At 43.7% G+C, this 12,431-nt stretch overlaps 1 protein-coding gene across 1 annotated transcript in view; it reads left to right on the forward strand.

Annotated features, from left to right (window-relative positions):
• The window catches only part of DCHS2 (dachsous cadherin-related 2), a 272,450-nt gene that overhangs the window by 200,774 nt on the left and 59,245 nt on the right, over positions 1-12,431 (forward strand). Inside the window, 3 exon segments of the mRNA XM_021101485.1 lie at positions 7,455-7,589; positions 7,808-8,017; positions 11,562-12,419. Coding sequence (XP_020957144.1) covers positions 7,455-7,589; positions 7,808-8,017; positions 11,562-12,419 — 1,203 coding nt within the window.

Below are 12,431 nucleotides of genomic sequence, written 5' to 3' on the forward strand. Positions count from 1 at the left end.
AATGTTTTAGATTTTGTAGGCTCTATGGTCTCTGTCACTCAGCTCTGACATTGGAGCAAGACAGCTGCCATATTGGGGGTTCTCTGGTGGTCTAGTGGTTAGGATTCTGTGCTCTCACTGCTGCAGCTTGAGTTCAGTCCCTGGTCTGGGAGCTGAGATCCCACATCAAGCTGCCTCACACAGTGGCCAAAAAAAAAAAAAAAAAAAAAAAAAAAGAACAGCAATAGATAATACATAAAGTAATGAATGTGGATGAATGTGGCTGGGTCCCAATGGAACTTTACAAAATAGAGGGGCAGGCTGGATTTGGCCATGGGCTATAGTTTACCAACGAGTGGGCTAAGAGATATATGTAATTAAGACATCTGAGTTAACTTGCTGGTTTCTGGTCATCAGATCCAATTATGATGACATCCCCATAGCAGATCAGGGTGAGGATCAACGGGAGGCTGAGATGGTCATTATCTCTGCCGAATAGATGATGGCTGCTAGTGGAGGAGTTTATGTAAAGATGTACTGTTGTTCCTTCTGGGTAAAAGCGGATCACTTCTGATGGTCTTTACAAATTGGTAGAGAGTGTTGGTTCTCAAAAAGTGGCCCATGGCACCATCATCCACAGCGTATGTGGAAGACAGCTACAGAGGGCTTTTAAAGGATGCTGGCATGCATCGAAGCAGGGGCTTTCCTAAGGTCTTTATGAAGGGACAGTTCTCAGAACTGTTGGGAAATGTAGGGAGAGGAAGGGGTAGGCAGGTCATGCCTGGTAAATCTATGCCAGTGTTCTTTTCCATTTTCCTCGAGCTCTGGATCTCTGCTGTATAGTATGCAAAGGAAGATCTGGCATCTCAGCCTCAGTGATGATAGGCCGCCATTGAGTGCAACCAGTCAAAAGAGACCATCAAGAGCTATCATTCTTGGAGTTCCTGTCATGGCTCTGTGGTTAACGAATCCGACTAGGAACCATGAGGTTGGCCTTGCTCAGTGGGTTAAGGATCCGGTGTTGCCGTGAGCTGTGGTGTAGGTTGCAGACCCTGCTTGAATCCTGCATTGCTGTGGCTCTGGTGTAGGCTGGCGGCTACAGCTCCAATTAGACCCCTAGCCTCGGAACCTCCACATGCTGCAGAAATGGCCCTAGAAATGGAAAAAAAAAAAAAAAAAAGGAGCTATCATTCTATGAGCGAAAGCATTAAATTCAGGATCTCTGAATAAGCACACCACATCATAAATCCAGCCTAAACCAAACTACTATTTTCTCTCCCTGAGTCTCACATCCCTAGAATTGATTTCCCCATGTTTTCCCCAGGTTTATTCCAGTGTAAGTTAGAAAAATCTTACTATATTTTTAAAACTATAAGCTGCCTCTGACTGCATCATATTTACACATAACTGTCTGCAGTATGTTGAGATCTGACTCTAGTTCAGGTGAAGTGGTGCCTTCTTGCAAGCAGTAGTATGTGTGTAGTGTGTCTGCCCCTCAGTTTGGTTCTGATCTTCAGAGAGATTAATTTGGGGGCTTCCTCAGAAGATTTCTGGTTTTTTGACCCTGACTTGAGCTGGGACTTTAAAACCTCAGCTCATCATTTTCTTTCTGTAAGTTCCCATTGCATTCAGAGACAGCCAGCTCCTATCCTGCTCCTGCTTTTACTGACCACGGCCAACGTCAGCCCCATTTGGTCCTTTAAAGGATAGGAATCCTTTAAGAGTCACTTTGTCATAGTCAATCATGATATTGAAAATGATCAATTACTATTATTCTGTTTCCCATGGCCAGGGAACGCCCTCAACTGCCTCTAAGGCCAAAGTTGTGACCAAACCCACCTCGGAATCCCTGATACCTGGGACCAGCTTGTGGTGCCAAGTACCGTATCAGTCAGGTGCGGTCAGGAAAACCAGATATTACGGTACAGGTGTTGGAAGGCTGATAAGCGAGGCAGAATCCTGAAGTAAGCCAGAAAAGATAACTATAAGCTACTACCCGTAATCCTGCAGCCAGGGGCAAGGTCACTGCTGATAAGGGAAGCTAGAGGACAGGAAGGAGATGTCCCATCTGCTCTCTTGTGACCTCCAGTCTCCCTCAAGGTGCCCTTTGCGCAGACCCTAGAAGGGGCTCAGGTAGCAGATCCCCTGCTCCAGCATCACAGGGCAGCGTAGGGAAGAGTGGATTTAGACCCGAGTCACAGCAGTTCAGAGCTGTGCCGAGAACCAAGGGAGGAGCTAGCAGAGGGAGCGGCAACCACAAAGGCCTCAACAGAAAGAGTCTTGGCACAGTCAGAGAACACAGGGTAAGCCAGAGCACCAGGAGTGCAAGGAAGGAGCAAGGGTCTGAGAAGAGCTTGGGGAAACAAGCAGAGTCCATATCACAGGGGGCTTTGCCGGCTGCGGTACAGGGGGGTGTTTTTTATTTGGAAGTTTAATTCTTCCGTTGCTTTTACCTGTGAAAACCCATTCATCCTTAGTGTCTCTGCTTACACAGAAGGCAGCTCACACTTACCCATAAGTTGCCTGCTTGCTCATCGGTATCCAGAGCTATCCTATGAGCACCTCGAGAGCAGAGAATCTGTCTCCTTTCCAGCACTTACAACCTCAGCACCTGGCACAGTACCTTGGCATCTGCTATCACTGTTTCTGTATGTTTCTGTATTTCTTTTTTGTCTTTTTTTGTTTTTGTTTTTGTTTTTAGGACCACACCTGCAGCATATGGAATTTCCCAGGCTAGGGATTGAATCAGAGCTGCAGCTGCCGGCCTACACCACAGCCATAGCAATGCCAGATATGAGCCGCATCTGCCACCCACACCACAGCTCACGGCAACACCAGATTCTTAACCCAGTGAGTGGGGCCAGGGATCGAACCCATGTCCTCTTGGATGCTAGTTGGGTTCATTAACTGCTGAGCCACAATGGGAACTCCCTCTGTGTATTTTTTTTAATTTTTATTGAAATATAGTTGATTTACAATGTTGTGTTAGTTTCAGATGAACAACAAAGTGATTCAGTTATATAAATATATATAATATATATGTTTTATTGTACTCTGTTCCATTATAGGTTTTTACAGGCTACTTAGAGTTCTCTGGGTTCTACAGTATGTCCTTGTTGGTTATCTATTTTATATTTAGTAGTGTATATATTTTACTCCCAAACTCCTAATGTATCCTTCCCTATGTCTGTTGAATGAGATAATTCATGAACAAACTATCTAACTGTGAAAAGTCTTCCCTGATCCACCTCTTCAGTGATTTCATACATTCCACCACACTGTCTGTAATTCATTGATTTAATTGTCTTCCTGACTAGAGGGGAACTCTGAGCACCAAGATAATTACTTATGATTCAGTGGTATCTTTCCAGTGCCTGGCACTCGGTCAATGTGTGTTGCATAAATGAACACATGGTGAGTGAATCAACCAACCAAATCACCGGAGCTCAATGTAGACAAGTGGGCGTTATCTACATATGGGTGGAAACTGAAGCCAGTGAATTGGGAGGGAGATGGAATGAGTTCCTTCCAACCTCTTTCTCTTTGTTCCTTTCTTTCTTTTTTTTTTTTTTTAAACATCAGTCAGCAATATCTGAAGCCACAGAGAAGACGAGTCAGGTAAGAACTAAACACGGTCGGAAGATTTAACAACCAGAAGCTCATGGGTGACTGTACAAAGACTATCAAGATGATGGCAGTGGTTCTAAGCTAGCTGCAGAGACTTTTTAAAAGAAGCTTGGCTATGAAGAGAAGGAAAAGAATTTGATTCTTACAGCCAGAGAAGAATATACTTTAAGGAGAAAAATATATGCATGAGAAAGACTAGAACTGGCAGGAAAATGTCAAGAGAGTATTTGAAGCATTACTTCTGCTGTTGAGACAGAAAGCAGGAGGTGGAGTTGAGTATCGATGCAGAAAGTTGAGGTGATAGTTTTTTCCCCAGTGCCTCCCTTTTCTCTGGGGCATAGGAAGGAAAGTAATTTGTGAGACTGAGCCAGGAGGTGGTTGGGGGGAAGACGTGAATAGGAGAGGGGCGACCAAGGAGGTTTGGAAAGATTACCAGGTCACAGTGACTTTTCAGTGGCCACTGTCTATGCTTTGTTGAAATTTCTGCAGCCCCAGGTACCTGCTGGATAGTCCAGAAGGGAAGAGATGTGGTTGGAATGATCTTGGACTGGGGTTTTCCTGGGCTTCTTGAGCAAAAAGCCACAGGACCTGAGGAAGTTTGCAAGGCTGCTAAAGTGTAGGTGCCTGGGACTGAACTGGAGAGGGAAGGAGATGAGTGCAGGAGGAGTATCCTAGAGTGGGAGAAATGAAGAGATCGCAGGGCTGTAGGTCTTGAGGTCCAAGAGCAGATTACACACACACACACACACACACACACACACACACACACGCCCTTCACTGGGTGTGTTACAAGTACATCACTGAATATCTTCAGATCCAGATTTCCAATTTTCTTAGTAAGGCAATGGAATTAGACTAAATCATGTCTGTTTTATTTTCATTTCCTTAGTTCTCACTGGAAACTAAATTTGATGAGACTGGGTTTGCTCTGGAGGATTCTAAGTGTACCAAGAAGAAGAGAAAAGACCTAAATTTGAATTCTAAAAGAGCCATAGCATACTACTTTACTTTTGTCTCACATTAAGTTATGAAAGGTGTGAAGTTGGGAGTGTGAAAATGTATTTGTGCAAACTGCAGTTATAAATAATACTCTTATTTATCCTTAATAATGTACTAGAAAGATTGAAGCTGAGTCGATTATTCTCTTAGGGAAAAAAGCTACATAGAATCACAGAAGTAATAAAATCTGAAAGTTTCTAAAAAGTCATCGCTGGGTACAATGGTAAAGCACATCGAGAAAATTGGATGAATGAGAGGAAGAGAAGTTCTAAAGATTTGTGTTTATGTTTAAGCATGCAAAGACGTTTTCTAGTTTTGACAAGTGTTAGGAATGAAAAATTAAATAGACTCGTTGTCAAGGGGGAGGGGGAGGAAGTGGGATGAATGGGGTGCTCGGGGTTAATAGATGCAAACTATTGCCTTCGGAATAAATTAGCAATGAGATCCTGCTGTGTATGTAGCACTGGGAACTATATCTGCTCACTTATGATGGAGCATGATAATGTGAGAAAAAAGAATGTACGCATGTATGTGTAACTGGGTCACCATGCTGTGCAGTAGAAAATAGAACACTATAAACCAACTATAATGGAAAAAACAAACATCATTTAAAAAATTAAAATATATACTATAATAGGTAATATATAATATGTGTAATGTGTAGTAGCATCATATTATAAATGAGTAGATTTGTTTCAAAAACAAAAGGTCCAGGAGTTACCGTTGTGGCGCAGTGGTTAATGAATCTGACTAGGAACCATGAGGTTGGGGGTTCGATCCCTGGCCTTGCTCAGTGGGTTGAGGATCCGGTGTTGCCGTGAGCTGTGGTGTAGGCCAGTGGCTGCGGCTCCGATTAGACCCCTAGCCTGGGAATCTCCATATGCCACAGGAGCGGCCCTAGAAAAGGCAAAAAGGAAAAAGACAAAAAATAAAAATAAAAAATAAATAAAAGATCCAAAAATTTAAAAAGATGTTCTCCATGAAAGCTCGGTGAAGGCAGGGGCCATACCTCTTTGATTCACCACTGTCTCTTTGGCAGACAGCACTGTGCTTGGAGCTAATGATGTTCACCAAGTATTCGAGGAACAAGAATGTAGGTATTGTCCCCGTTTTCATCGTGTAGGATGACGTAGCCAGGAATAACAAATGTTAACAATCTGGAAATTTTGGAAGTTATGTCTTGGCCGAAGACGAGATTGTGTGATTGTTATGAGAGCAAAAGTAATCACTGTGATAGTTAAATAATCATGAATATAATAATAATTCATTATTATTATAATGCCTATTGATAGAACGAAATATTGTGGTGACCTCTGGCTATATATTTTTTTCTTTTTCTTTTTTTGCTTTTTAGGACCTCACTCACAGCATATGGAGGTTCCCAGGCTAGGGGTCCAATCGGAGCTCCAGCTGCCAGCCTGCACCACAGCCACAGCAACGTGGGATCTGGGCCGTGTCTGTGACCTACACCACAGCTCACGGCAATGCTGGATCCTTAACCCACTGAGCAAGGCCAGGGATCGAACCTGAAAACTTCCTGGTTCCTGGTCGGATTCGTTTCCACTGCACCACAATGGGAACTCCCCACATCACATATATTGATGGTATTTTATGAGACTTCTTTCTCAAGGTTGTTAAAATGCCTATAGATTATCCCAAATATCCTTTCTCTTTCAAGTGACATAGTACGAAGTCATGGGTACTTATTCTTGTATAAAACTAGCATTATATTCCACTTTTCCAGCACCCAGTGCTATATTATAGCTACTAGATCATAGCAGATGAAAACTTACTTTTAAGACTGGCAAGAAGTTCCTGTTGTGGCTCAGTGGTAACGGACCCAACTAGTATCCATGACGATGCAGGCTTGATCCCTGGCCTTGCTTGGTGGCTTAAGGATCTGGTGTTGCTGTGAACTGTGGTGCAGGCCGGCAGCTGTAGCTCCGATTCGATCCCTAATGTGGGAACTTCTGTATGCCGTGGGTGCAGCTGTAGAAAGAAAAAAAAAAAAAGACAGGCAAGATGGAAATTTGAAATTGAAGTTTTTTGTTAAGTCCAAAGCAGAGTATTTCATCTTTTATGAAAGTGTAAAATCATGTATGCTAAGTACTAGATTCCTGTCGGTGAAGAAAAGAACATAGGAACATGATTAAGAGGAACTGTGTGAAGTGCAGATCAGCTGCAATGTCATGGGATGAACTGGTTCAAGTTAATGGCAGGAGTGATCTTACAAGCCGTGATGGAAATGACATGACGCTCCTCTCAGCGGAGAAATGAAACCACAGAAATGCATACTCACGTGGTACCACATTTCTCACTCCAGATAGGAGATTGAATGCTAAGCAGAGAACAAAGTGAAGCAAAAACACACATAGGAACGACTCTCGGTGCTCGCCTGCTGTGCTGGAGGATGGACAGCGTAATGTAGCTGGACACAAGCTTTGCAGCAGAGGGTCCACCAACAGAAACGCTCATTGGCCCTGCAAGTGCACAATTATGCCATTAAACCACAATCAGGGCTGTTAGCAGGAGTAATTAGGAATATGCTGTAGGGTTGCACACTCATAAGAAATTTTTTACGGGAGGGAAAAAATCTTAAGCATTCACTGTCGGGAAGTCTCCTAAGACTTTTGAAAATCAAGGATTTCAGCCCGCGAGGCTTTTATTGAGCAAGACCAGCCAAAGGAGTTGTGTTTGTTGTTGTCATTGTTTTGTTTTTGACCTTAATGTGAAGGTCACGTGTCTTGCCTTTTTCAGCAATGACCGAACACGTCCTAGGAAAAAGGAGAATGGATGGATGGACCCCAAAGGGCTAATGGCTAATTTTTTTTCTCTATATTTTCCTGTAGGAGTCAATGCCAAGCTTCAGTATGAAATCATGCCAGGTGCCGCATTCGGGCTGTTCACGATAAATCCTGATACTGGGGAGGTGGTGACTGCCACCACACTTGATAGAGAAGTTCAGGATGTTCTCACCTTTCGAGGTAAGGGATCCCTTGACGGTGCTGAACAAGCCAGCAAACAAAAATAGGCAGCAGAAGGTTGAGTGGTGAAATGTTACATTTCAGTAGGGTGTCTTTAAATAGCATATGATTGGCCCGTTGCTGCCCAGTTCATTTGGTCTGATGCCATCTGGTTAGGACAGTGTGTTTTGGGTGTGAAGTAATAGCCCGCACCTGTGCTGTCTTTTGTCCCATGTCAGTACTCGTCCGAGATGGCGGAGTCCCTGCATTGTCCGCCACTGCCACGGTGCTCTGCTCTGTGCGAGATGAAAACGACCACTCGCCAGAGATGATCATCCCTGGTCATGACATTGAGGTTCTGGAAAACCAAGAGCCAGGGCTGATCTACACTGTCTTGGCCTCCGATTTGGATGCTGGCGATAACGGAGCTGTCTGGTATCGCATAGTGGGTAAGTGTTATCTGTATTTAATGCCCTCTCCCCGCCTCCACCCAGGGATATGGATCAACTCGGTTAACACAGGCTTCGTGGCGAGTGTTCTTTTATTTTTTGTCTTTTTTAAAAAACGAGTTTTATTTTTTCCATTATAGCTGGTTTACAGTGTTCTGTGAATTTTCTAGTGTACAACAAAGTGACCCAGTCACACATTCATAGATACACCCTTTTTCACACATTGTCCTCCATCATGCTCCATCATAAGTGACTAGATGTAGTTCCCAGTGCTATGCAGCAGGATAAGCAATGAGATCCTGCTGTACTTTGTAGAGCTGAGCCTGAGGCATATGGAAGTTCCCAGGCTAGGGGTCGAATTGGGGCTGTGGTTGCCGGTCTACACCACAGCCACAGCAATGTGGGAATCCAGGCTGCGTCTGTAGCCTACACCACAGCTCATGGCAATGCCAGATCCTTAACCCACTGAGCAAAGTCAGTGACTGAACCCATGCCCTCATGGATACTAGTCGGGTTCATTACCGCTGAGCCATGCGGGGAACTCCCATGAGTATTCTTTTTTTTCTCCCCTTTTTTGGTTGCACCCACAGCATATGGAGTTCCCAGGCCAGGGATGGAATCTGAGCCACAGCTGTGACCCATGCCACAGCTGTAGCAACACTGGGTCCTTAAGCTACTGCGCAGGGCTGGGGATCAAACTCAAGTCTCTGCGGAGACCTGAGCCTCTGCAGTCCTTAACCTGCTGTGCCACATTGGGAACTCTTCATGGTGAGCATTCTGCATTCAGTGTCTAGTGCAGTATTCACAGCACACACCCTGTTTGGTGCCCTGGTCCTCCTCTTCTCCCCCTCCCACAGTCACCCTGAGCCACTGCCCTTCAAATGCCTCAAAAATCTGCTGTCGACAACTCTGCTGATTTATTCTTTCCTTGCATTAGAGGAGGTACAGATGGAACAGGTAGCTTTTTTCTATTTTCCTTCCTTTCGTAGGATCACTGATTTTTATTATTTTGAGCAATCAGGACTTTCTTTCAGTCCTAGAGGACATGAGTAGAAAAACAATTCCCAGGTTGGTAGGCCAGTGAAACACTTCAGAGCCACAACCCACCCCAGAGACCAAGGTCTTTAGGAACTTCTATTCTAAAAGAGAATTTTGTGATTTTTTTTTTCCGCTAATGATTTTGTGACCCTTTGGATCAGAGACCTAAGATTTCTGGTAGAATAACATGAGCCTTAGCTTGGCCGGCTTGAGAAAGCCACATCTTATTCACCTAAGAAGAGGGAAGAATCTAATTTTTAGCCTATGTCAGAGCACACATAGAATAATGTGAGCTGAGGTACTGCTTCTGCTGAAGAGAAGCTGTCTTATGGCCTTGGGAAAATGGCTTTGAGTTTACCTTCTGGACATCATTGTTCTCTGTTTGCTAAAAATTCTATATCCAATCCTTGTTGCCTGTGTACCACCCCTTTTTCTCAAAAATAAGAATTGTTTTATTGTCTTTTTTCCCTGATTATAAAATGTGATATATAATTGCAGAATATATATATATAATTTATGAAAAACAAAAGTAATAAACAAAAATCTTATGTCTTGCAGAGATAACTAATTTGATATTTTGATAATTTCCCTGAACCTTGGTGAATGCATTCCCCAATCTTACACTATTGAATAATTTATGTATGCTATTTTGTTATCTCATTTTTAAACTAGTATCTTGTATAAATGATTCATGTTCGTGAATATACATATATATCAGCATGTCTCATATACATATGTATAACCTCATTTATCTTACCCAGCCCCTTTTATGCTCATTTAGATATTGAACATTCTGCTATTATAAAAATGCTGTCATGGGAGTTCCCACTATGGCACAGTGGGTTAAGGGTCTGGTGTTGTCTCTGCCACAGCATGTGTTTAATTCTTGGCCCAGGAACTTCCATATGCCATGGGTATGGACAAAAAACAAACAAATAAACAAACAAAACATTGTTGTGAACACATCCAGTTATTTCCATGATAAATTAAGTGGAATGATGATGTCTAAGGATATATCTATTTTGTTGTATTTTTTTTGGCCATACATGTGGAATTTAGAAGTTCCTGGGCCAGGGATCAAACCCATGTCACAGCAGCCTGCTGCTGTGACAATGCCAAATCCTTAACCTGCTGAGCCACGAGGGAACTCCAAGCACATATCTATTTTAAATGTTTGTACATATTGTCATGCTACCATCCAAAAACATGATACTCCCTCAAATTAACTTATATAAATAACCCAACTCTTACCTCTTTCTTCCCTGTTGCAGTGAAATAGATACTTTTCTTCCTTTGTAAACATCACCTGTTTTCTAGAATGTCTCCAGTCATATGTGGTTAAGGACCAGAGTTTGTGGTTTTCTTTTTGTCTTTTTAGGGCCACACCCGTAGCATATGGAGGTTCCCAGGATAGGGGCTGGATTGGAACTGCAGCTGCTGGCCTACACCGCAGCCACAGCAACTGGGGATCCAAGCTGCATCTGCAACCTACACCACAGCTCACGGCAACGCCGGATCCTTAACCCACTGAGCAAGGCCAGGGATTGAACCCGCAACCTCATGGTTCCTAATCAGATTCATTAACCACTGCGCCACAACGGGAACTCCGTTGCTATAAAATTTTCTAAATGCTTACTCTCAATTTCTGATTTTGTGTATTTTGTTGAGGACCAGCTGCAAACAACCCCCAGACTGCACCTGTTCCCTTTCACTGAATCCAGATGTTTTTTGGACCATTTACTTCCTTTTGCCATGTGGTCAGCATGCCCCCCTTTATGGTCTTTTCCTGTTTGTGTTTTACCAGGTCTTTCCCAACTTGAAAAGCATAGATGTCTCCCATCATTCACCGACTCTTTTTCTTCACAATCAAATATCTTTCTTTTCTTTTTCTTTTTCTTTTTTTTTTTTTGGTCTTTTTTTCTTTTAGGGCTGCACTTGCAGCATATGGAGGTTCCCAGGCTAGGGGTCTAATCGGAGCTGTAGCTGCCAGCCTACACCACAGCTCACGGACCTTGAACTCGAGCGAGGCCAGGGATCAAACCCGCATCCTCATGCATGCTAGTCGAGTTTGCTAACTGCTGAGCCACAACGGGAACTTCACAAATTTCTTAAAAATTGTTATCTACCCTCTGGTTTCTAATGTCTTTACTTCATTTTCGTGTCTTAGCCCTCTGTAATATGTGTTCGACTGAAGTCACTCCACTGAACCTACCCTTGACAAAGACACATGTGGCTAAATACTTTGGCTCTTTTTCGGCTCTGAATGTAATACTACTGCTTTGTGTCTTTGTGCTCCATGCCCTGGGCGCTTGGTCCCACCTTGACTTCAGAAAGCCACTTATGGGGCTGGAAAATTATCATGTACTTGCAAAGGTACTTAGAAAAGTGCTAGGAGGTAAAGATCAGGAAATAAATGTTTGTTGAATGACTCTAAAAACACATATTGGTAGCAAAGGGCTGCTACATTGGCAGTTTAAATGGATTTTGAATGTGTTTTCTTTAATAGATGGAAATACTGATGGGTACTTTGCTATTCATGAAGCCTCAGGGGAACTCTCAGCCACTCGGGCTTTGGACCGGGAGCAAGTCAGCAACTTCACCTTAGTCATCCTGTGCTCTGATCTGGGGGATCCACCCAGGAGCTCCGTGGCGCAGCTGCAAGTCAGAGTTCTGGATGACAATGACCACAGCCCTTCATTTCCTAGGCTCCATCACCAGTCCTCTGTGAGAGAGGATGCTGATGTGGGGACCGTGCTTCTTGTGCTCTCCGCTGCCGACCAGGATGAAGGCTTGAATGGGCAAACGGAGTATTTTCTGATGGATGAGGCTTCTGGGGCATTCACCATTGATCCCGTGGCGGGCACTTTGAGAACTAGCCTCCACCTTGACCGAGAAGCCAGATCTGAGTATACGTTTAGGGCTGTGGCCAGAGACTGTGGGGTCCAGAGCTCAAGAAGCAGCACGGTGATCATAAAAGTACATGTCACGGATGTTAATGACAATGATCCAGTTTGGGAACAGAACCCCGTTGATATTTTTCTTTCCTCCCAAACACCTACAAACCAGACCATCACCATCCTGGGAGCCAGTGACCCAGACTTGGGACCCAATGGAACTGTCATTTTTAGCTTCGCAGAGCCCCAGTCAATGTTTTCTATGAATGAGTACACAGGAGAAATTCAGCTTCGGCAAAGTCCATCTTCAGAATTTTTCCCTATCTGGGTGCCGGTGAAAGTTATGGACCAGGGGGTGCCAGCAAGGACAACCCCTGGTCTCTTGGTCATTCACATGGAAGGAGAAGATGTGAAGATTTCCTTCAGCCAACATCTGTATAAAGGGATGGTGACTGAAAACTGTGAGACAGGTGAGTATCAAG

This window comes from Sus scrofa, chromosome 8, assembly GCF_000003025.6.
Source record: "Sus scrofa isolate TJ Tabasco breed Duroc chromosome 8, Sscrofa11.1, whole genome shotgun sequence".
NCBI lineage: Eukaryota > Metazoa > Chordata > Mammalia > Artiodactyla > Suidae > Sus > Sus scrofa.